At 47.4% G+C, this 26,292-nt stretch overlaps 1 protein-coding gene across 2 annotated transcripts in view; it reads left to right on the top strand.

Annotated features, from left to right (window-relative positions):
* Positions 1 to 24,035, top strand: part of NCKIPSD (NCK interacting protein with SH3 domain) — a 346,636-nt gene extending 322,601 nt beyond the window's left edge. For both annotated transcript variants that reach the window (XM_078661786.1, XM_078661785.1), the window contains exons 11-13: positions 19,004 to 19,096; positions 21,540 to 21,712; positions 22,791 to 24,035. In XM_078661786.1, coding sequence (XP_078517912.1) covers positions 19,004 to 19,096; positions 21,540 to 21,712; positions 22,791 to 22,994 — 470 coding nt within the window. In that variant the 3' untranslated portion in view covers positions 22,995 to 24,035. The remainder of the gene's footprint in view (positions 1 to 19,003; positions 19,097 to 21,539; positions 21,713 to 22,790) is intronic.
* Positions 24,036 to 26,292: the final 2,257 nt, after the last annotated feature.

Raw genomic sequence — 26,292 nt, 5'->3', positions numbered from 1 at the left:
TTCACGGGCCCCATTACTCTCTCTATCCTCACTCACCCCTTACCCTGATAATTTTCACATACCCCTTACCCTCTCCGTCCTCACATACTCCCTTACCCTCCCTGTCCTCACAAACCCCCTTACCCTCTCTGTCCTCGCGTACCCCCTTACCCTCTCCATCCTTGCGTACCCCCTTACCCTCTCTGTCCTCACACACCCCTTACTCTCCCCGTCCTTTCGTACCCCCTTACCTTCCTCTTCCTCACGTACCACCTTACTCTCCCTGCCTTCATATAATCCCTTACTCTCCCTGTCCTCGCGTACCTCCTTACTTTCCTCGTCCTCACGTACCACCTTACCCTCCCTGTCCTCACATACCTCCTTACCCCCGTCCTCGCATACCTTACCTTCCTCATCATCGCGTACCACCTTACCCTCCCTGTCCTCGCATACCCCCTTGCCCTCCCTGTCCTCATGTACCCCCTGACCCTCCCTGTCCTCGCATACCCCCTTACCCTCCCTGTCCTCGTGAACCTCCTTACCTGCCTCGTCCTCATGTACCACCTTACCTTCCCTCTCCTCGCATACCCCATACCCTCCCTGTCCTCGCATACCTCCCTATCTGCCTCGTCCTCACGTACCACCTCCATGTCCTCACATACCCCCTTTCCCTCTTCATCTTCAGGGAAATGAAATGAAATGAATGAAATTACATTTTTTTTATTGTTTCAGTTAATTAAAACCATAACACTACATTTTATAAAAACGACTACTGCATTTAAAATTTCCTAATGTGTGGATACATTCTCTGTTAGTTCATCTAAAACATTCTGAGTCTAGTGCAAAAATGTGTTATTTAAAACAATTGAGTAATCCGTATAGCTTAGAGTTCCAAGAGTTCTAGTATTATACTTAATTAAGTTCAAAGACGCCCTCTTCCAAAACATCCGCAGTCCTGTTATCCTTTTGTGGACAGGGTACCAAGTTGTATTTCAGAGCTTGGGCATGAGCCACGAGGAACTTTAATAATAGGCAGTTCAAACGGGTGTCTGTTGGGTTCAGGGTTGCCATAATCGCCGATCTACACGTTCTTATGCCTCGCTCGTTCATAGCCTTTTTTAGAAAGGTGGCTCGAGCTTGGGCTAGGTTCGGGCAGATACAAACAAGATGAAGGAAGTCCTCCTTGCTGCTCCCACATAGTCTGCAGGTTTTGGGTCCGTCGTGCACTCAAATTGGTTGGTCCACGGTTGATGGAAATTTTCCTAGGCGGAGCCCCATTAACTTTTGTTTTCTGTGAGCTGGAAATGTAATTGTTGGGTATGGAGCTGCAGTGAGCGTTTTGTAATTTGATATGACCATCCAACCGTGTTTTCTTGTGCTGAAGGTGGCTTTGTCAAGTAAAAGAGAATGGAATTTTGTTCACTTATTTATGGCTTGTTTGAACGCTGGGTAAGGCAGATTGAGTTCCCAAAGATTTCTTGTTCCAGTCTTAGTTATGGCCTTCTCTAGGTACTGATTGTATGGGGACTTAACATCAGTTTTTATTTCTTCCCACAGTGCAGGTCTGAGGCTGCCGTGTTCTGTTTCAAGCTATACCAGTACTTGATGTTTGCGTACTTTCTTCCCACTGTTTCATTTATTATTCCAAATTCTAGTCTCGTCTGAGCTGGTGAAGCTCCCCGTTGAATTTGGAAGGTGGATTTAAAGATGGCTGTCTGCATTTTATTGAGCAGTTCCGCGTCTTTCCTGTGCAATCCTGCGCTGCCGTATGACAGGGTAGGATGCACTTTTGCTTTTATCGTTGCCAATAAAGGTTTATATGATGGCCCCGTAAGCTTTTTAGCTGAAGATCTAAAGGCAAATGAAAGTGAGTTTGCTCTCTGAGCAATGTATGTCTTTTGCTGCTGATGGTTATGTCGATTATCAAAGTAGAAGCCCAAGTACTTGTAGTTGGTCACGGCCTCTGGCTTTGTTCCCTCCAGTTGGATGTTTGGGTTGGCTGACCGTCGTCTGGTGATGAGCATTGTTTTTGTTTTTGTTGTATTTATCTCCAGGTTGTTATTTATTATAAATTCCGAGAGCCCTGCTAGTGACCTTTGAAGGCCAATCTTAGTTAGGCTCAACAATACCACATCATCCGCGTAGGATAAATGAGTTAGAGATAAGGAGCCTAGTTTAGGTGGGTGGGATGAGATCTTATTTAGGCTTGGGGCTAGGTCTGCCATGAAAAGATTAAAAAGAAGCGGGGCTAGAACGCAGCCCTGCTTCAGACCTTTGCTAGTATTGATTTTTCTTGAGAGCCGTGTTCCATTCCCCAGTTTTACTTCCATCCAAGTGTTGGAATAAAGGAGTAAGATTCCTCTCAGTGTTTTGTCCGGGATATTCCAGCTGCGCAATTTCCTCCTTAAGATGTTACGATCTACGCTAACGAAGGCCGCCTTCAAGTCGATGAAACATAGGTGGAGGCGCTGTTTCCTTCGTAGGTATTTGTCGGCTAACACTGAGAGAGACAGAATGTTTGTCATTGTCCCGGTCCCTTTCCTGAAGCCTGTTTGATTGGGCGGTATTCTCTTTGTGGCATCGGACCAATTTGTTAGATCTTCCAGGATTAGGGATGCAAAGTACTTCGCCTCCACGTCCAGGAGGGCGATCAATCTGTAATTTGATGGGGATGTTCTGTCTCCTCCTTTTACCGCCTCCATGTCCTCACATACCCCCTTTCCCTCTTCATCTTCACGGGCCCCATTACTCTCTCTATCCTCACTTACCCCTTACCCTGATAATTTTCACATACCCCCTTACCCTCTCCGTCCTCACGTACCCCCTTACCCTCCCTGTCCTCACAAACCCCCTTACCCTCTCTGTCCTCGCATACCCCCTTACCCTCTCTGTCCTCGCATACCCCCTTACCCTCTCCGTCCTTGCATACCCCCTTACCTTCCCTCGCGTACCTCCCTATCTGCATTGTCCTCACCAACCACCTTACCCTCCATGTCCTCACATAGCCCCTTTCCCTCTCCATCTTCACAGGCCCCCTACTCTCTCCGTCCTCACTTAGCCCCTTACCCTCCCCATCCTCACATACCCCCTTACCGTCCCTTTCCTTGCATACCCCCATACCCTCCCCATCCATGCGTACCCCATACCCTCCCTGTCCTCAACTCCCCCATTACCCTCCTCTCCCTTCCATACCCTGTCCCCACCTACCCCCTTACTCTCTCCTTCCTCACTTACTCTCTCCTTCCTCACTTACTCTTTACCCTCCCCATCCACGTGTACCCCCTTACCCTCTCTGTCCCCACTTACCCCCTTTCCCTCTCTGTCCCAATCTACCCCTTACCCTCTCAGTTCTCATGTACCTCCTTACCCTGCCTGTCCTCATGTACCTCCTTACCCTGCCTGTCCTCATGTACCTCCTTACCCTGCCTGTCCTCATGTACCTCCTTACCCTGCCTGTCCTCATGCCTGTCCTCATGTACCTCCTTACCCTGCCTGTCCTCATGTACCTCCTTACCCTGCCTGTCCTCATGTACCTCCTTACCCTGCCTGTCCTCATGTACCTCCTTTCCCTGCCTGTCCTCATGTACCTCCTTACCCTGCCTGTCCTCATGTACCTCCTTACCCTGCCTGTCCTCGTGTACCTCCTTACCCTGCCTGTCCTCATGTACCTCCTTTCCCTGCCTGTCCTCATGTACCTCCTTACCCTCTCCGTTCTCACATATCTCTTACCCTCTCCGTCACCACGTACCCCCTTACCCTCTCCATTCTTACCACCTGTCCTCACGTACCCCTGGGTCCTTTTCTACCCCACCTACCCCTTACCTTCTCCGTCTTCACGCACCCCCTTGCCCTCTCAATCCTCACATACATCCTTACCGGCTCTGTACTTACGTACCCCCTTACCCTGCCTGTCCTCGCGTACCCCCTTACCCTGCCTGTCCTTGCATACCCCCTTACCCTGCCTGTCCTTGCGTACCCCCTTACCCTGCCTGTCACATACCCCCTTACCCTGTCTGTCACGTACTCCCTTACCCTGCCTGTACTCGCGTACCCATTACCCTGCCTGTCACGTACCCCCTTACCCTCCCTGTCCTCTCGTGTTTCCTTACCCTGCCTGTCACGTACTCCCTTACCCTGCCTGTACTCACGTAACCGTTACCCTGCCTGTCACGTACCCCCTTACCCTGTCTGTCACGTACCCCATTACCCTGCCTGTACTCACGTACCCGTTACCTGCCTGTCACGTACCCCCTTACCCTCCCTGTCCTCTCGTATTCCCTTACCCGTCACGTACCCCCTTACCCTCCCTGTCCTCTCGTATTCCCTTACCCTGCCTGTCACGTACCCCCTTACCCTCGCCATCCTCACCCTCTTACCCCTCCCCCTGCTCACGTACCCCCTTATCCTCCATCATACAGGGTGCCCCACGGGGGCGGGGCTCTGACTTTGAAAAGGCACGGACTGTGGGGATGTGCCGCCACTGGAGGGGGCAGCGTGGGCAGATTGCGGGGGGCGGGTAGAGGGGGGCTCTGGGAGCCCCGTTAGAACGGGAGCCTCAAATAAGCAAACACTGTATCCTTTGGGGAGCAGGGGTTTATCTAAGCACACAGCGCGAGCGGAAATCAAGGCCCGGAGCCGGGTTTGTGCCGCCTTCTTATTTTACACAAAAACAAGGGTTGGTGAACTGCAGCTCATCAAAGAGGCGCCTCGAGGGCCGAAGCGCCGCTGTTTTAAGTGCAGAATGTACCTGCTCCCGCCGGCGCCCAATTAATTCAGTAGTGGCGTGGGGTATGTGCCAGTCAGTGCCTGTGTGTTCTTTTCAACTGTTTCTCGTTATTTGCGGTCACTTTATATGCAACATTTTGAGCATTAGGGCGCACATATCGGGGCGTGGAAAATTGTGTACGTTGTTTTTGGGAAATGTAATGGAATCTTTGGGAAATCGCACCAATTGTGCGAAATATGGCTTGACAATATCTTTTTTTTTTTTTTGCTTAAAAAAAAAACTGCGACTGAGTTACAAATAAGAGGCTAGTTCGAGCATAAAATGTGTTGCCAAGATATTTCCTGCATAACACCTGCTCCCAGCGGGGGAAACATTACACGTGGTAAAATTTCATGTAATGCAAGATTTGTGAATTTCGTCAGCATAATAAAAATTTTGCCCGGGCATACACCAGATCCGGTTTTCCAATTTCCAGCCACAGGAGGGGGCACATTCTCACTCCTGTCCAAAAAAGACATAGGTGAGACCTCTAATCCTACAGAAACAAATTAAAAGTTGCAGTTTACAGCACAGAAATTAGTAAAAAGCTAATTTAGGAATTTTGGGTATAAAATTCAAGGTTCTACCTTGTTAATGTATTTTTATTTACTGAGAAGCAACCCCAATTTTAAAAGGTTGATTGGCTGCCCGTTCATTCTAGGGGACCCTTTAAAGCCCTCTCAAGTCCTTGTACCTGTGACATTCTAGTGTTTCGCGGGTCTCGGCCGAGACCCGGAAACACTCCCACACAATGTAGCAACTTCTGGCCAGAAGCCTTTAAATAAACGGACGGAGGTCGCTCGTGGCTTCCGGTCCAACCAGGCAACCAAGTGTGTGTGTTGTCCCATTATTGTGCGGTTGTGTACATGGCGTACCTGTAGCCCCCGAGTGTAGTAACATTTCCACTCCCCTACACTGGCGACGAGGGTGGTAACGGCGATCAGGCGATCGGCCCAGGACCCTGACGGAGGAGTGGAGATCTCCCTGGTGGTGACGGTGCTCCGGTCCTGTGTGCGTGCTGAGGCGGGAACGGACCTTCCGCTGCTGACGCAGGTACCGCTGTGTGCTCCGCCGAAGAGCAGCGTGTGGTGTGCCGCGGGGAGCCGGCTGGCGGTGGTGCAGAGTGGTGTGCGGCGAGGCAGCCGTTATCTGAGCAGTGAGTGGGCCCAGCGGAGCGCATGGTGCTGTGCGCGCATGCGCACTGATCGCGAGGCCGGCCCCAGCGAAGGAGGTCGCGTGTGGAGGCCGCGATCCCGCCGAGCGAGTGGTGTGCTTCACGCAGGGGAGCGGCGGCTTCCTAGGGGCACCCGTGATGACGGCGAGCACCGACTGCATGCGCTGGTGAGGAAATAAATGGACATAATCAAGCATTGATACCTGCAAAAGGAAAAAAAAAGGAATTCATCACATGAGCTAATCATAGCGGTTGGAAAAGACATTAAAGGTATGGTATCTCGAGACATTTGGCTGAACCAGCGCGCATACAAAAGGGCACACTCCAGTGACCAAGCTCATTAAGAAAAGAATAGTGTCGTACGCGCACACACAGCTACCAGGAATTGGCTGGCGCCAACACGCGAACGCCACGCATCGGACACCAGGCTGACCACGTGGTCGTGAGAATAATTCCAAGGAGGCCACAGCGATGTCGGTGGTGCAAGACGCCACGGGGGCGGGAGGGGCTCAGCAGGTAGCGGCCCGCAACAAGGAGCAGGACCAGCAGGAATACAAGTTGTGGGCACGGTGGTCCAACAGTGGCCACATTCCCAGATCAATCCTATCCCGCCATTCAGTGCGCTGGCAGACCCAGGCACGGCGGCGCCTCGATGGGCGGTGTGGCTGAGTCGCCTGAATAACTATTTCACAGCAACGAGGGAAAAAGACAATGAGGTGAAACGGTCGTTGCTGCTTCATTTTGGTGGGGATGAACTGTACAAGCTATTCTTACATCTGCCAAATACCGGAGCTGCTACAGACTACAATGCCGCGGTGCAAGCGCTAAACGCGCACTTTGACCCACAACTAAATCCACATTACGAGAGGTTCAAGTTCAGACAATCACGACAAAGGGATGGAGAAACGATGGATGCTTTTCACGCAAGGCTGAGGGAACTGATAAGCACCTGCCCGGATGATGACCAAGAGAAAGAGGTAACAGCACAATTGATTCAGGGGTGCAAGAACAAGCATCTCAGGACACTGATTTTGAGGCAACCCCGCATAACGCTGGATGAAATATTGATGCTAGCAAGGTCACACGAGCTGTCCGATGCGAGAGCCACAGCTAGGGAGTCAGCCATCAATCCATCGTCGAGCACTGAAGTAACGGTGAAGACGGAGAGAGTGGACGCTGTGAGGGACAGTAACCGCGGAGGGAGAGGAAGGTGGCCGACCAGAACACAGCGGCAGGCGCAGTGTGGCTCCTGTGGGTATGAAGAGCACAACCGAGACAGTTGCCCGGCACGCGGCAAGACATGTGACAAATGTGGGGGATCCAATCACTTCGCCAGCGTGTGCAGAGGAGGTGTGAGAGGAAATTCACAAGGACAAGGATCGGGGGGGAAGAAAACACCCGTCAAAGCGGTAAGGCAGCTAGCCCTAGATGACACACGGGACAATTTACCGTCGAGAGGGAACAGAACGCCATCCCGCCACCCACAGCGGCTGGATGACTCGTCGACGGACGACGAGGAAGAGTGCTATTACGTCTCATTCGTAAGCGAGCTCAAAAGGCGGAGAAGGCCGCAACCAAAGTGTCAAATCCAAATCGACGAATCAACAGTTACCGGAGTCATAGACACTGGAGCTACGATCAATGTCATGGGCATTCAGCATTATAAGGCGCTACGACCAAGACCTCAACTGGTGCCATCAAAGGCTCGCATCCTCACCTATGGCAGCAAGACTCCACTACCCCTGAGAGGGAAGATGACGGTGCAGGTGAAGGCCGAAGATCAGGAGCTGACGACAACGTTTCACGTAATAGACAAAGAAGCAGACTTGCTAGTTGGCAGTCATACTGCAGAAGACCTAAAGTTAATTGCATTCGCAAATGCAGTCAAGACACTACACACAGAGGAGATCCACCAGCTATTCCCATCGTTATTTCAAGGTTTGGGTAGTATCAAAAGGCCACCTGTCAAGTTACATATTGACAAAGCAATACGTCCCATTGCACTAAGACATCGGAGGATACCCTTTCATCTGAGATCGGCAGTTGAACAGGAACTAATCAAACTGGAAGAGCAGGGAGTAATAGAAAAAGTGACTGGACCGACACCATGGGTGTCACCAATGGTAATCGCTGAGAAGCCTCGACAACCTGGCCAGATTCGAATATGCATTGACATGAGGATGCCTAATAAAGCAATCAAGAGGGAGAGGCACCTCACGCCCACGGTGGATGATATATTAACGGATTTGGACGGAGCACAATGGTTCTCCAAATTAGACTTAAATGCCGGCTACCATCAATTGAAATTGGCAGAAGAAAGCCGATACATCACAACATTTTCTACCCACTTAGGCTTGAGGAGATATAAAATGCTCAATTTTGGCATCACGTCCGCGGCTGAAATCTTTCAGAACACGATCAAAGAGATTCTGTCGGGTCTGAGCGGGGTATTAAATGTCAGTGATGACATACTCATCCATGCCAAAACTAGTGAGGAACATCACAGGAGACTAAGAGCCACCCTCAGGAGGTTGGCCGAGTTTGGTGTCACACTCCACAAAGAGAAGTGTCAGTTTTTCAAGCAATCCATAGAGTTCTTTGGATATGTTTTCGGATCCGAAGGAGTCAAGGTCGACCCACGGAAGTCAACCGCCATCAAGAATGCCCCAGCCCCGACCACCGCATCAGAGGTGAGAAGTTTCATGGGCATGGCCCAGTATTGTGCCCGGTTCATCCCGCAACTCGCCACCATAGCGGAATGTGACCAAAAAGGAGAACCCCTGGAAGTGGTCCAGGGCAGAAGCGGGGGCATTTGATAAGATAAAGGCAGCACTGCTGGACAGCACGACGATGGCTTACTTTGATACGGCACGACAGACGGAAATACTAGTGGACGCCAGTCCAGTTGGACTGGGTGAGTTACTGACACAGGAGGCAGAACCTGGAGTGTGGGTACCCCTGGCATTCGCAAGTAAGGCACTCACCGCAACAGAAGCAAGGTATTCACAGATTGAGAGGGAGGCGTTAGCGGTGAAGTGGGCCTGTAATCATTTCCACCTATACATCACCGGACAACCCTTCAGAATGGTCACAGATCATCAGCCTCTAGTACCTTTGTTCAAAGGCACAGCCCCGCACCCACCGCCGCGGATTGAAAGATGGGCGATTCAGGTCCAGCACTACCAAATGGATCTAGTCTACAGGCCAGGAGCAAAGAACCCGGCGGATTTCCTGTCACGGCATCCCCAGGTGGAGACGAATGTAACCCTAGATTAGGAAAACCGGACTGAGGAGTTTATAGATATGGTGTCCTTGCTATCCTGTCCCCAAGCACTGGCTCCGGAAGACATCGTAGCCCAGTATGGTGATGATGCTGTCATTACGAGGGTCAAGGTGGCGATAGACAGTGGATCCTGGGAAAACTTCCTGCGAAACGTGAGTGATTGGGACGAAAGTGACCGGGTTCACCTGTCCCAGTTCTGGAAGATACGCCACAAGCTCAGTAGAGCGAACAATGGACTCATACTTCGAGGGTCAAGAGTGGTGATTCCTCACACTCTCCAGGACCGGGCAACATCACTGGCTCATGAAGGGCACCAAGGCACGAAGCGGATGAAAGCTCGGATGAGGGAAAAGGTGTGGTTTCCGCATATGGATGAAAAGGTGGATATGCTGGTGAAGAACTGTCGAGCCTGCCAGTTGACCAGTCTTCTGGAAACGCAGGCCTCCATCATCACGGAAGAGCCATCCCCGGCACCCTGGACCTGGGTCAGTTTAGACTTCGGGAGCTTTCCAGATGGGAGGGTGACTGTAGTATTGGTAGACAGCTACACGAAATATCCAGTGGTAGAAGTGGCTCCATCCACCAGTTTTTCAAATATTCAGCCGATCCTCAGTAAAGTGTTCGCAATGTTTGGTATCCCTAGAGTGATGAAAACGGATAATGGACCCCCGTTCCAGGGACATGAATTTAAAGAATTCTTGCAAGGACTAGAAATAAAACACCAAAGAATCACACCCCAATGGCCTCAGGCGAATGGGGAGGCTGAAAGATTTATGAGGACTGTCAATAAGACCCTGAGGATCGCATTAGTAGAGGGGGTAGACCCCGAGGCAGCGCTACAACTGTTTCTGAGGGAATACAGGAGCACCCCTCACAGTACCACTCAACGGTCTCCCTGGTCGCTGATGTTTGCAGGACCACGGCATGACCTACTACCAACCGCAGAGCACTGGATGCCTGAACCCTACTCACCAGGTGCCACCCAAGAGAGAAGGAGAAGGACGAACGAGAAGGCAAGCCACAAGCGGCGTGCGCGAGACAGAGTATTCTAAAGCTGCGCTCCAGGCCCTGCACTGGCTCCCGGTGAGAAGCAGGGTGGAATTTAAAGCACTATGCACATGCCACCGGATTGTTAACGGCAGGGCTCCCCTCCCTCTGCAGGGCCTGCTAACACAATACGAGCCCCCCGTGATCTCAGATCTTCCGGCTCGGGGCGCCTATCCATTCCTAAGGTATCTAAAGTACGGATGGGCGGTAGATCCTTTAGGTGTCTGGCGGCCTCAAGCTGGAATAAACTTCCTGTGGAACTGCGCCTGGAACCTTCAGAGCGCACCTTTAGAGCCAAGTTAAAAACCTTCCTATTTGCCCAGTAGTTTGGTCCCTCTCCTGGTATTTTCCTAGCAGCACTTGCCACTTAGCGCGGGGACACGCCGTGGTGCGTCACCAAGCGCTCTATAAGACCCCCTATTATTATTATTATTATTATTATTATTATTATTATTAGTATTAGTCCCGGGTGACGCAGTACTGGTGAGAACACGCCGGCCAGGAGGAAAGTTCAAGACCCCCTACGAAGTTGAACCCTGGACAATCAAGGCGACCAAAGGTACGGCGGTAACGGCACAAATGAATCGAGAGGAAATCACCAGAAATGTGTCGTGGTTTAAACGCATTCCATCTAGAACTCAGACACCAGAAGCGGGCGACGGGCCCGTCGCAGATGCTGCTAGTCAACCTGACACTGGGGGTGAGCCGGTTGAGACTAATGACATTGCCACCGCGTCATCTTCTCGGGTCTCGGCCGAGACCCGGAAACACTCCCACACAATGTAGCAACTTCTGGCCAGGCGTGGCCAGAAGCCTTTAAATAAACGGACGGAGGTCGCTCGTGGCTTCCGGTCCAACCAGGCAACCAAGTGTGTGTGTTGTCCCATTATTGTGCGATTGTGTAAATGGCGTACCTGTAGCCCCCGAGTGTCGTAACATTTCCACTCCCCTACAGTACCCATGCAGCCCCACCTTTCTAACCTCGGAGCCTTGGTTCCTGAAACCAGTTCCTACTGATAGCGCCTCGCAGTAGGACAGACGGCGCTTCCTCGGCTGCATCACACCAACAGTCACTCACTGCCACCAAACTCCAGAATCCGTGCTGGTCCAGTTCAGGAGAACCATCAAAACGTGGCTTTCCACTCTGTCATTTTTAAAAAAAAAAATTTTTAAAACCTATTGTGTTACTACTTCAGCTCCAAGAAGCCTAGCGCCCGTGTGCTCTACAAATACATTTAACATAACGTGGTCAGTACAGAAATGACGGGTGCCACCGCAGTGAATGCCAGCCCTGTGGCATCGTGTTATTTTCAAGAGCAGGAGTGCCTGTTTATCTAGTGTAAGCCTGCCGCCTGCCTGCCCCGCTCCTCGCACTGAATACACAGGCAGCCAGGGGGGTATTTCACGTGCGTCATTATCTCAATGACGCTGGCACAGAGGACACGTCACTCAGCATCCACAAGCACCCCACTTCTCAAGTAACACCTCAAACTGCACATGGGAAGCGGCGGTGCGCCATACTGAAGTTACACCCACTATGGTAGGACGAGCCACTCATCAGGCCCGCTGGCGACACTCAAGCGTGCCCACCAACCGCACATATGGTATGTGTCATCAGCATAATATGCAGGGTCCACCCCCTCCCCTGAAATAACTGAAAGTTCGGTGGTACAGTGTGTGTGTGTGTGTGTGTGTGTGTGTGTGTGTATATATATATATATATATATATATATCACCAACACGAAGGGCGCTCTATTCCACAGCTGGTGCGCGTGACAAGGCTGGACAAGCCTCACATTCAATATTTCACCAATTTCAAAAACACGCAGCACTCTCCGTTTTTGAAATTGGTGAAATATATATATATAACGTAACTTCGTGTCAAACAAAAGCACTCACGGGTGGTGAGTCCAAGACGTTTATTTCAGACTCACGGTGTCCAGGCGTGTTTCGGCTGAACACCGTGAGTCTGAAATAAACGTCTTGGACTCGCCACCCGTGAGTGCTTTTCTTTGTGTTGGAGTGTTTGATACGAAGTTACGAGCAGTTATTATTGCGGGGCACCACCCGCGAAAAAGCACCCGGACGGGAGTGCACGGAGACAGGTGCAATACTCGAAGCTGTAAAATATGTATATGTATGTATATATGTATATATATATATTCACTGAAAAAAACATAGGTTTCACACCAGTTATAGTTAGCTGGAAATTTTACTCGCATAAAACCATTGAAATTCCCACGTTATAGTTAGTTGGACTCACTATAACTTGCGCGTGCAATGCACTGCTGATGACGTCACATATTACATCACTCATGACATGGTCAGTGACATCAATCATGACATCACTGATGACACCATCCAGTGAATGTGTGTCTTTCTGAAAAATAAATATTAGTGAGTAATGTTTAAATATTTAAATATATGTATTAGTGTTTCACTTTGTGTATAAGTGGCTGCATGGGTTGGTGAGTAGCTACATGTGTATGTATATGGGTTATTAGATGTTTTTCTTAGTATCAGTATGAGTGTTTGTATGGTTTGGTGGGGGTATTACTTAGCACATAGATGCATGAATGACTGACTCTCTCTTTGTATGTGTTTTGAAGACAGCATATGTGCAGGACTGTATGGGTGGATGAGTGTGTATATGTGTGTGTGAGTGAATGACTGTCTCACTAGTGTCTTTATCAGTAACTACATATGTTTTAATCTAGTATATGTGAATATTGATGTATATAAGTGAGTATATGTGAGAGTGAGGGATTGTAAGAGTTGCTGTTTAAATTAGTATGTGTTTCTATAAGTGATTGTTTAAGAGAGTAAGTATGTGTAAGTTTCCTTAGAAGTAAAGTGGTAGTGTGTGTATAGCTATATATGCAAATAAATGGATGTTCAATAGTTTATTTGTATTTGTGAGTATGTGTGTGAGTAACTTTTGGGTGACTGTCGGTGTGTAAGAGGATGTATAGGTGTATCGCTACATATGATGAGTGAGTATATGTATGAGTGAGTATATTGAACTGTTGGTGAATGAGTGCATGAGTATATAGATGGTGGAATTATTGAATTGGTTGTTGTAACTGGTATGGCTATCTCCATTTTTTTGTAAATTTTAGTTTCTATTTTTGAATATTTGTTTCAAGGGTTACATTACAGTGAAAGGAGGTCTGTCACACTGTCACAAGGATGGTGTCATCAGTGATGTCATGAGTGATGTCACTGATCATGTCATGAGTGATGTAATATGTGACGTCATCAGCAGTGCCTTGCACGCGCAAGTTATAGTGAGTCCAACTAACTATAACGTGGGAATTTCAATGGTTTTATGCGAGTAAAATTTCCAGCTAACTATAACTGGTGTGAAACCTATGGTTTTTTCAGTGAATTTAATAGTTTTTTTAAATGCTAATTCCTAACTATAACTGGTGTGAAACCTATGGTTTTTTCAGTGAATTTCAAAGGTTTTTTAATAGCAAATCTCTATAGGTATGACATGTTATATTTTTTATAATGAATTTTATATTGTATATTTATGTAATACTATTTTTTCATGTATTTTATTTATTTATTTATTTTTTTTTGCCCCGGAGCGCTCCCGGGGCGCGTACCGATACGCTTACCGGTAAGCGCAGTCTTGCACGCCCCGGTTCGCGTACCGGTGAGCGTCCCGTTAGCGATATTGCCGCGAACGAAAACATCATCGTGACGTATCGCGTAGCCGCGTGATGCGTCTTATGACGCACGGCGTCAGCGCACCCGGAAGCGTGCGAGCGCATACGATCGCGCAGCGTAAGCGCCGCCGGGCGCGCTCCCTGGCGCGCACCGGGGCACGTAGCGTAAGCGCGTCGGGTCATGTGACCTCAAAATAACACTTTTCATTGGTTCAGAACACTTTTGGTTTCCAAATGATGAAAGCCCGGGTCATGTGACCTGAAAATAACACTTTTCATTGGTTCAGAACAGTTTTGTTTTCCAAATGATGAAAGCCCCCACCTTTTTTCTTCATTCTCACTTTGTTCTTTGAGTAAGGAAGACCTGCTTCTATTATAATAGAGAAATGGCTACATTAGCAGCAGCAGCTGGAGCATCTGCACCACCACCACCACAAGGGCCACCACAACATCACATTGATGGTGAACAAGAAGAGGAGGAAGAGGAGGAGGAGGAGGATGAGAGAAGGCAGTTCCTGCCGGAAGACAATCCCCCATATAAATCAAAGGAGCACTTTATATGGGAGTTTTTTAAAATGCCAAGGGGTGCAAAGAGGGTAAACGCTGCAAAGGTGACCTGTCTCATCTGTGGCGCTGTACTATCCAGGGGGAACCCTGCGAAAAAATATTCATTTGGGAATCACACAATGATTCGCCATTTGCAACGATTGCACCCCAATAACTATTCTGCAGCAGAGGTGAGGGAATTGTGCAGCAACCTTCCCCAAACATCTTCCAGAGCCTCAACTAGCACAGAACCTACTCCATCGGGTCCAGAGGCAAGGGAGATGATACCAAACATTCAAACCAAGTTTGGTAGATACAAAATTGTTTGTAAATATTGTGGTAGAACAATTAGCTATGGTGAGCAAAGTATAAATCTCATCAACGTTGCTGGTGATAACCACAAGTGCCCAAAGCACCCTTAATTTGTTCCTGATTTTTTTTTTTTGCTCCTGTTGAGCCCTTTACAATTCTCTGTTTTTTGTTTCTCCCCATAAAAAATACAAAAAAAATATAAAAGTGTTCAGAAAAGCCCAAAAATGTAAAAAAAGTTCAGAAAAATAATAAAAAAATATAAAACAACAAAAAGAATAAAAAAACAGTTCTTTTTAGAACTACCTCCAATTTATAAAAAAATGCTACATTTTTAAAAAACTCTGTCATTCTTTTTTCTCCAGGGTACGCTCCCCGGTGCGCGTACCGGGCGCTCCCCCCGCGAAAATCGGGAAAAAATTTTTTTTTGCCCCGCGAAGCCTTTTTATGGCCCCCCCACATCAAACCTAGGGGGTCAGGGGGGGTCTACCCTGCCCCCTTTTGGTCATTTCCCCCTTTGTTTATGCCACCTCTTGTGTCTTGATCCTACCGAGACACAAGATGGCGGCCGCTCCGGACTGTTTGGAATGTTGACAGACACCCGAGAGCCAATCAGCTTTCCGCTCGCGAAGTCGCGTTACGCGCTGGTACGCGCCCCGGTGCGCGTACCGGGGCGCGCTTATAGATATATATATTTTTTTGAACCTAAATTACTCAAAATCCTCTGGAGCACATATCTTGAGACATAGCAAAGGCACATCGGGCTACCAGTCCCTACAATTTTGCCAAGTTTCGTGGGAATCCATTCAGCCGTTCGGGCTAAAAGTGAGTCCAACCGCCCTATGGAAATTAACTTGGGGAAAACACGTTTTGGGACCCCCCTTTTATCTCGGCCCCTGCTTAATGAATCCCCCCCAAACTTTCAGGGAAGGAGTGGACCGGAGCGGGCCATCTAATTTGAGGGGAGGGGGGGGGGGGGGGGGGGGTGTGTGTGTGTGTGTGTGTGTGTGTGTGTACGTGTGTGTGTGTGTACGTGTGTGTGTGTGTACGTGTGTGTGTGTGTGTGTACGTGTACATTTCCTTTTTTTTCCCTTTCCTGCAAGTGATTGGAAGCAGTTGTGCTGTGTAAACCCAGCACATATGTATCTGTTTGTTTCACACACGGTTTTGGTATCGGTGCTAAGTTACTGTATAAGTATTTTGCTACTAAATATGTAAAGATAAATGCTTGTTTGGGCTTCTCTCAATCACATTGAAGGGATTTAGGAGCACCGGTCACTCAGGCTAGTGCACGCCCAGCGTGGGGTCACACTGTGGGGCACCAGCAATCAATGCTGACATTAGTATGCAGCAGGCAGGTTCATGGGGTTCATTCAGGGGATGAGAAGCCCCCACCCACTCAAAGGCTTGCAAAGAGGGGGGGGGGCTCCAGGCAGGGATCAGAAAGGTGACATTTGTTCAGCATGAATAACAAATGTTTAAAGCACTTGTGCCGTGATCTGTGCGGTTCAAAGGAAGATCTGGCATGTGAGCAAAGCATTTCAAAAGGTTCCTCTCCCAAAAATAGTGTCATTTTTAGGGATATTTACAACCCTGTGTTTTTATTTAAAGGTTGTTTTTAAGAGCAGTCAGAATTTGGGATATGACTGCTGAATCATCCACGTAGTTTACACCTGGGAGACCTCTGCCAGCAGCTGGTTTTCGATGCCACCCTCTGGCCATGGGCGGCGATAGAATGTTGTTGGATGTCTGAGGGGGCGGGGACCCCTGACCCCAGGCCCATGGGTTCTTCTACGGGACCAGGCAACCTCAGCACATACAAAATCAATTTCCTGCAACCTTGTGTTGATAACATAATGATGTGACCTCACTGGGTGTGCTGAGCGGCACTTCTGGATTGGTGGGAAGGAGCGAGAGAACTTTACACCCATCTGGTCTCCTGAGGGCACCAGACGAGGAGATGTAGTGGCAGTAAGGAGGTACCTCCCCTTACAGGTGATGCCACGTCCCGTCACATTCCCACTTCTGGCCCTCAAATCTTATTTCGCTCTTCAAGCCCTTACATCTCCGATGCCACTCCCTGCCTCTTTCCCACGTCATGTCCTAGGTTCAATGGTGCCACCTCCTTCCCATGTCCTGTCATAGGTTCAATGGTGCCACCTCCTTCCCATGTCATGTCCTAGGTTCAATGGTGCCACCTCCTTCCCATGTCATGTCCTAGGTTCAATGGTGCCACCTCCTTCCCATGTCATGTCCTAGGTTCAATGGTGCCACCTCCTTCCCATGTCATGTCCTAGGTTCAATGGTGCCACCTCCTTCCCATGTCATGTCCTAGGTTCAATGGTGCCACCTCCTTCCCATGTCTTGTCCTAAGTTTCATGGTGCCACCTCCTTCCCATGTCATGTCCTAGGTTCAATGGTGTCACCTCCTTCACATGTCCTGTCCTAGGTTCAATGTTGCCACCTCCTTCCCATGTCATGTCCTAAGTTTCATGGTGCCACCTCCTTCCCATGTCATGTCCTAGGTTCAATGGTGTCACCTCCTTCACATGTCCTGTCCTAGGTTCAATGTTGCCACCTCCTTCCCATGTCATGTCCTAGGTTCAATGGTGCCACCTCCTTCCCAACTCATGTCCTAAGTTCAATGGTGCCACCTCCCACCTCCTTCCCACGTCATGTCCTAGGTTCAACGTTGCCACCTACTACCTCTTTCCTGCCTTAAGGTTTCGTATCTCCGATACAGCTCCCACCTGTTTTTCCCCGTTGCGCCCTCGCTTCCATGGTACCAACTCACACCTGACTTCGCCTCAAACCCCACATCTCCGATACCACTCCCTGCCTGATCCCCCCTTAAAAGTTATGTGCTTTCTAATGCCAACTCCCACCTGATTCCCTCTGTCCCCCTTCGGTGCCTTGGGTCTCTGATCCCTCCTCCCACTTGACCCCCCCCTTTCACCGAAAGCCCTACGATGTGTGATTATTCCTTCCCACCTGGTTCTGCCTTCTTGCTTCTGGTTCTCCGACACCTGATGCCCCCCTTCACACCCTCAATTCTATGGTACTACCTCCCACGTCGCTTCCCAGTCAAGCGCTCGGTTCTTCCATATTTCACTATACAGCTCTGTTCTACGCTAGTTAAAACCGAGGAAACCTGGTGCCAGCGTATGTTGGGGCTGTGCCCATTCTGTGCAATATGGAGTGAGGACAAGTGGTGATTCTCACTACTATAGTGTCACTGGTGACTCTACTGCTGCACAGATGAAGTCTTGCTCTTACCATATTGAACTTGGCCGTGCCCTAAATAATCACTTGTTGTTCGGTGTGGGAAAAACTGCGAGTGCTTGGATGCCATCTTGGTGGCAGTAATCACCCACATCTTCATGGTGGTGGTGCTGATGAAGGCTAACTTCCCAGGGTTCTCTACACTTCTGTAGTGGAGTCATCTCTCACCCATCTCTGTGGCTGATCTCCAAGGTCTAGAGAACCCAAAAGACTTCACACCGCTTATGAGCAGCAGAGGGCAGGCCACACCGTCTGTCTTCTCAAGAGTTTTCGCTGTCTGACCGCGCATCATAGGCTTGTAATGCCCCTGCCTTATCCTCCACCCTGTTCATAAGCCCAGACTGAGTCACCTGAAGGATGCACAGATACTTTGTCGCAGCCAGGTGATTGCTTTCTGAATCTGGTCTCCTTTGCAAATCAAGTTCAAAGATCGCTCGAAATAGCAGAACCTTGTATTATGGGTGACTTTTTCAGCTCTGTGTACTGTGACACACTCATGTCATGCAGTCGTGCGGGGAAGTCTTATGCATTAGAGTTGTAAGCATGGTGGTTGCTGGTTGCCTGCTGGACCGGATGCGGTGGTGTTGTGTTCAGTCTGAAGGATCAGATCAGAGCCTGGGGTTTGCATCTGGAAACTGGAAGGATAACCCCTAACAACTTCTCTATTTTATGGTTAGGACATAGAACAGTATGGCTAGTGGTTTGAGGGCAGGAGCAGATCACAGAGGGTTTAGTAAAGCACACGTCCCCAGAGACTTTCACCCCCTTAGAGCATGTCGTCTACTGAGTGCCTGTTTAGTTTTGTCCAAGGTTTTGTCACAAATGCACAACTGCTCATTTTATTTGCTGTCGCCATGGCAATGGCCTCAAAACTACACTTGCGCCTTGTTTCAGTAGTGATGGGTTGTAACATTGTTTGCACGCTTCTTGCTCCTTTCTTCTAGTTCCCGAAAACAATGTGATCATGACGACATTAAGCAAGCGGTCCAACGTGAAGGTCTTCACGGAGAAGGTGCTCCTGCTTCTGAACCGGGCAGGTGGGTCGATCTCTTTGGGCGTGTGTCTGCAGCTTGGTGCTGAGGGTGGAACCAAGGCCTAGCAAACCTCTGTGAAATTCTAACAAGAACTTAAAACCAATGATGCTCTTAGCATAAAATCTGACCACTTATTGATGGATCTGACAGCTCCCATCAAATGTTCAAAAGAAGAGTCAAAGGAAGCGTAGTCATCCTGGTTGATCCAGGACACAGGTAAGTGGATATGGGGGGTGCAGGTAGATGTTGCAATTTCCACACCATAGATTAAATGAGTGTGTGTAAGAGGGACACTGAATCATCCAGTCGTTTCGGTGATGCGTAGGGCACGTGCTATCAGCAGGTTCTTATCCAGGTAGTCCAGAGAAGTTGGATCTTTTATCGTCCATAAACATTAAAAGGCGCGACATTGCACATATAAGGTTTGGAGTAGAGATCGAAGGTCAAGAGTGCGGTACTTTTTTGCAATGCCATGGCCAGTTGGGTTTTGAGGGCTGTTTTGGGGACCGTTTGGAGGTGGGATGACAGAGGAAGGTGGCGTTGTGGCTGTGGGTTGCGGGACCTGCGCACCCTTAATCACACATTCTCTAAAAAATACCACACTCTGTAAGTTTGGTTACTGTGGAGTTCAAGATGTGCCAGTGTTTGTTTTTAGGCCGGTGAATCGAATCTCACTGAACTGTGGCATGTATTTGGTACCATAGCCAAATGCTTTTCACCCCCTCTGCCACCTGTACCCTCATTTATACATCAGTTTATTAATACTGCCTCCCTGGTGCCATAAAGGAATCCCTATTGCAGAAGGGCTTCATTTATGTTACACATTGGCATACGTCGATTTGAACAGATTTGAACATTTTGCATGCACATTCTCTTGCCGCCTTCAAGAAATCCGAGAATCATCATTTTTTCGGGTTTGGTTCTTAGGAAACACCACATAGTCCTTCGGCATCTCGTATATAACACGTAACCACATATAACGTGGTAACCCTCCCACTTAAACTTGGGACAGACCACTGAAAGGAGAAGCTGTAGGAGCTGGGCAAGAGAGTGAGAAGGAAGAGTAGAGCTGGCGAGGGACATACAGAACAATTATATAATCTTTCTAATTCAACGCAATCCTTTTGGCCTGCATAGGCCTGTTCTAGCCGCACTTGAAAGCTTTATCCCCTCTGGGTCCTGGGACTAACCTTGGATCCAAGCCCCCTGGACTAGCTGCAACAGCTGGATTCCAGTTTCTTGGACCGTAGGGCTCCATTGTAGTTAAAAATCCAGATGACTGAGCCTTGACATGCACAGACAACCTCCAAGACCGGCCACCACAGGGCGTTTTGCCTCTGGGCTGGTTAGTTCTATGTTTTTCTCTCTTGATGGCATCATTCGAACTCAGTTCTAATGAAACAGATAGTGTTTCTATAGTTCATTTGTTTTTATGAGGCCTTTAAGCTGGGTGCACTTTCTTATAACTACAAGCTCGATTACAACTGCACTTCCTAGATTGATTTTCCAATTAAGCTTCATCCCATTGTGTGGATTTATATTGCACCTTAATCAATATTTTTTTCTGTTTAAACGCAGTATGTTTAATGCAGCCTAAAACAGGCTAATGAACCGCTGCACGATGCATCGGCTGATAACCTATTTGTTGAATTGAGATGGTTCTCGCTCCAGAGCGCTGTGCAGCTTTTGAGATCCACAATTTTTAAATAAGAGCGCAATGAACGAGGATAACAGCAGAACATCGAAGGAGAGCTGGACCGGCCCAGCTAGAGATGGATTCAGAGAATGCCCGAAGCATCTTTCTACAGAGAAAAGTAAAGCGCTAAATTTGAGGATATTAAGACACCAGAAGCAAAAGTGAGAACTTAATCCAGGAGACAAGGCAATTTTAAGATTAAAGTGGGACAAGAGGCCAGGGTAGGCAGGCGGCACAATGGGACTAGATTGCAGGATGGTTTATTTGAATTGGAAATTCAAAGGTAAGAGATGGGCTGAGGCAGAAGAAATGTGTATAGCAGAGGAGCACGGAGTGACCAGCAGGATAGTAGCTATTTTTTCAACGCGAGAGAGCGCATAGTGATACTGAGCACGGAAGAGCAGGAGTCGAGACAGGATAAAGAGTAAAAATAAGGAGCAACAGGTTTTCCGAAGTTGAACCAGTTAAAAATTACAGATTGGGGGGACTTACAAAGGTGTGTAGCACGAAGAAAGGAAGGTTAGCCCAGGACGAGCTGACTTTCCACATGTAATCACTGTCACTTAGGTGTGCTAATAACTTAGTATACCTAAAATTTGTAATACCTACATTTTTCTCATTGGGATTCCTGTCTTTTATAGATGGTGCATTATTTTTGCTCATGCTCTAAAAGAAAGCAATAAGATGTACACTTTACCATTCAATCCTTTTTGTCGTCTCTTCTGACCATGCCTTATGTTTGGTACCCAGATGACCCCGTCTGCATCTTCAAACACCAGCCTCAGCCGCCACACTCGGTGCTGAAGTTCTTGCAGGATCTCTTCTCCAGCAAAGACACGTCCAGCCTGTTCTACCACACCGACATGATGGTGATGATCGACATCATCGTCCGGCAGATCTCCGACCTCTCGCCCGGAGACAAGGTAGGCCATAGGGTCCCAGTTGGGAAAGGGATAGAGTTGGGCTTGGATCTTTAACTAAAGGGAAAGATATTAGAAGGTTTTATTGAAAGAAAAGTGGCTTAAGCTTTCACTGTCATTTATCTGTTTATTTACCAATTGTTTTACGTACCACAGAATCTCAGTGTGCCAAAGTGTAGGTTGTTGGTATATTCAGGCTTGGACATTCCATGTGTGAGGATTGATTGTAGTTTTTGCTGGTATCCAAGGCATGGGAAGATGCAATGAGGTCTTTCCTTGTGTAGAAGGCACTCTCCGGTCAGACCAGGTCAGGTGGAAGGTAGAGAAGAGAGGAGGGCCATTGGATCGCCTCTGTAATAAGTGACAAGACAGCTAGGAGTGACCTGTCAGGTCATAGGAGGGTGATGGTGAATGTGCAGTGACGACCCATGATGTCAGAAAGGCATGTGTACTTGAGACAAGCCTTAGGTGGATCTGAGCCACTTTACTCTTGAAGGCGATAGTTACACAACCCAAAGTGAGTGAATATCAGACCCTTCCTTTGAAGAAGGCCATCATGAAAGGTGCTTGAAGGTGATGAAACTGAACACTTTTTTTTTCCACCATCAACTGCAGGCCCGCAGGAATTACATTGATAAGTTGGTAAAATTGATCAAGAAGTAATAGCGAGAAAAACAAAGGCGGGGGGGGAGTTAAAGGGGGGCACAATAAGAAGTAGAAAAGCTTTTGTATGCTGAAGTATATCTAAAGGATTGAGAACGTGAAACATTACTGAGAAGCTGGGGCCTGATTTAGAGTTTGGTGAACAGGTTACTCCCTCACAGCCGTGACGGATATCATGTCGGCTGTATTACATGTGCTATAAGATGTAATGCAGTCGTAATGGTGCTGATGGGATAGCCATAGTGTTTGTGACTCGGTAATCTGTCAGCCAAATTCTACATCAGGACCTTAGTGTTGACCGTGAATGCATACAGAAATCAATGAATTTAACAGCCAGGTAGGGGGAAGGTATGTTTCTAATTTTTTTTTATCTGCTGTCTCTGGAAATGATATTAATAAATGTTCTACTTCTACGTAGCTGCGGATGGAGTACTTGTCACTGATGCACGCGATCATCCGCTCGACAGACTACCTCCAGCACCGGCACCGTTACAACGACCTGCAGAGGACCCTGCAGCGTATCCTGTCAGAGGAAGAAGAGGGCCCTCACTGCCAAATGGACAAAATGATAGTCCACGAAATCCACAAAGAGTTCCCGGATATATCTGCCGGCATGGGCTAAGGGTCAGAGATAAAGAGACTGAACTGAATAGCCTACAACTTGGAGGAGAAGTGGCTGCTGCACCAGATGACTTCTTTTTGCCCGGTTTATCAATTCTCGTTGACATTTACCAACATATCTTTTGCAACAAGGCAAGGTTGAACCACTCTGTTGAACGCTTTACTGTTGGATGTGGTCAGCAGTCAAAGACTTATGGTAAATTTATAAGCGGGTCGGTTCTTGTTGCCAGCAGTTCAGGTGACAAAGGTTTGACGAGTTTGAGTCAAATGGGCTAGGGCAGAGTTTTATAGATCACATTGAAGACATTGGAAAGGCTTGCAAGTAGGTTGCAAAGAATCAAATAACTTTCATTTTGTTTACTAACTATTTAGTAGTGTTTTAGGCATTATAAAGTCAATCCTGCATTGCTGCCTTCAGTGGGTCACCCGTCAGCGTCTCTTTAGGAGGATTCTGAATTGTGTGGCCATTTTCGCTTTTGAGCAGATATACTCGGAAAAGAACAGGTGATCATCTCAAATCGCCCTGGCATCAGATGCTTGATCCCTTAGTTTGTTCCCGATAACCTCCAGGATTACTTCTTAGCAAATTTTGTATATGTGTTCCTGGGTTGTGCTAAGTAACTTCTCATAGTTGCCCGAAAAGCTTTCTTGAAAAATGGGGCTTGTTTCACATTTTCCCAGAAGCGGGCACTGGCTGTAAGTCCAGGGAAGAAGTTGCACTCATAAGGGTGTAACTTTTGGCTGCAAATCTGAGGTTTGAGATTTGGGGGAGAGCGCGGGTAGCCCGCGGTTAGGACGACATGGGGAATATCAAGATTTTATATAAATGAATGTTTAAAAGCTAACTAAGCACCCTGTCTGAAACCTTGATATGTTAGTAATAATATTCAATATAGAAGGCATCTATGGATGTAAACACGTGTGAATAGCCACCGGGTCCCTGGTAGCACGTGAATCTCAGCTGGTGCTGTTACTGACTGTGTGACTTAGTTCGCGACAATACAATTTTATTTTGCACAATCAATAAAAATTACTTTTTTTCTTTCTTGGTTTAGCGCCTCTCAAATATACCTCTATGGAGAAATTTGAAAAAAGGCAGTGCTGTGTAATCCTGTATCCTCTTAATGATCATAATGTCTCCTGCTTCTGATGTCAGGCACGTGGGTTTCTGTTGTCGCTTGTCAAACGAGAATTTACTAACACCGTCTACTTAGAATTTGCAAGTCATGGTTCGGTCACATCTCCAGGGAAGGAGAATAGCTGGCCCTACAGGGGCTTCTCTGGTAGCGAGTGGTTGTATCAAGGTGTAATTTCTTAGATCCGTCCCTTCTTGTGGGCCAGTCTTGTGCTTGAGCTTGTCTATTGCGGGAAGGACCACTCGAGTGATATTCTCGGATAATCCCTGATTTCAGATTATAGTTCTCCAGTTTATTCTCTTGGTTGTCTGTAAGGTTCAACAGTGTATGTCAGTACATTGGAAAAGACATTCTGATGTATCTCTGCCATCCTCTGACTGTTTCTTAAACTTTTCTTTTCTGTGGTTCCTTTGCATCCATCGACCACATTTACATTAATACCTTAACAATGGGTTCTTCCATAGCCTATCAACGTTTGCATTATGTTTAGAGTCAAGTGCGGTGTATTTGCTGATAGGCTGGGCAAGGATTTTTGCCTGTCCCCAAATCTGCAATTTTTCTCTAAATTAATAATCTTATTTTCTTTAAATCATGTTATTGTACCAGATTCATGTTATTGTACCAGATTTTACATTTTATCCTACGCCGCCTGATACCGACCCTGCTAGACAATATCAGAACATTAGGAACACTTTTTCTCCTCCTAAAAAATTCAGCTTTCAGCAGCGCTCTCTTAGTTTTTGGCCGCCTCCCAAGGACATAATCCTACCTCTGAAGCTTTTATTTATTGCTGCTTTTAAATCAATTACTGGACTCCTCTATTGATTGGTGTTCCGTTAGCAGAGAGTCTGGTTATTGGAAATTGTGATTGCACTTTCTGCCGAAGGAACGCCCCCAGCGTAAGATCCAGGAGAGATACTCTGGCTGGGACTTCTGTAGACCTTTTGCTTTGTTCTATAAATCTTGCTGTCCTACCAGTTCCATCTTTAAAGCGACAGAGTTCCGGCCCCTTTTAAGGTGGTGCATTTATATTCAACCAGTAAATGTTCTAATTAGTTCTGCTGTTCCAAGATAGCCCAATGTTTAAAAATCCATCTGTAGCAACTAGTTCCTGTGGTAACTAACGGATAACTGGTTAAGTAGGATTACCCACAGGGATAATACTGGTAGGGATGTAAAGGACAATATATTCAAGTATTGCAGCCCCTTTTTGCTGCCCTACATTCTAGTCTGAATGTTTGAACTGACGGAGAAGCCCATTGGAAACAACTTTACGATAGTAATAGTGTCTGCTGCTGGAGTTTATGGATAGTTTTTCACCATACGACTTGGACTCAATTTTTTCGCAACAGCGAAGGCTAATTCTTAAATGTTATTGTTAGCAGTTTCTAATACCTCTTAACAAGTTAGTTTAAAGCATCCGTATTGGGTGATTACTAAAACAAAGGAGATCGGTCGACGAAGGAAGCAGCGTTAATCCTAAACTTTGTACACCAGATAACATCAGCTACCAATATTTCAGGGGCATGTGGGACACCATTTTTGAATTTTTACCCTATATATCAATAGTTCTTATATCGGGGTCAAGCTTCGTCGCATAGAGAGACTGTTTCATGCATAGCGAAAGTTATTGGTAGATTACGATAGGAGCCTGAGTAAATTATAGAAATTTCATAGTGAAAAGTTATCATTTTCTTTTACGGCTTTTCGCATCATTTCGACTGGTACCCTTATTGTGACATATGGGGCTTTAGGCAAGGCCTGTTTTTGGGAAGTCTAAGTTGGAAAGCCCGCCTACCAGGAATACTGTGTCTGGGTTAGGCCCATTCAGAATGTACCCTGGAGGAAAGGGTTAAACACTGGTCTTTTTGATTTTGAGATAGTCTAAACTAGGCAGTTGGGGCACTGAACGTTTTCACTTTTTGGGCGGCCGGGTTGGGATGATTAAACATTAAACTGCTTCCCGTGGGATCTTTGAAATCTGTTTTGCCCAAAATCTTTAGATTCATATAACAACTCGGGTTTCTGGAATATTTCATTATGCACTGAACGATTAAGGACAAATTCTCAATTAGGGAGCCTTATGTAGTGTTGTTAAAATTACATCTGCTGGCCTTACAAACTGCTATTTATGTTGACAATAAGCATAAACTAGATACTTCT

This window comes from Lissotriton helveticus, chromosome 9, assembly GCF_964261635.1.
Source record: "Lissotriton helveticus chromosome 9, aLisHel1.1, whole genome shotgun sequence".
In the NCBI taxonomy this organism is placed as follows: Eukaryota; Metazoa; Chordata; class Amphibia; order Caudata; family Salamandridae; genus Lissotriton; species Lissotriton helveticus.
This window is presented reverse-complemented; position numbering and strand designations above follow the sequence as displayed.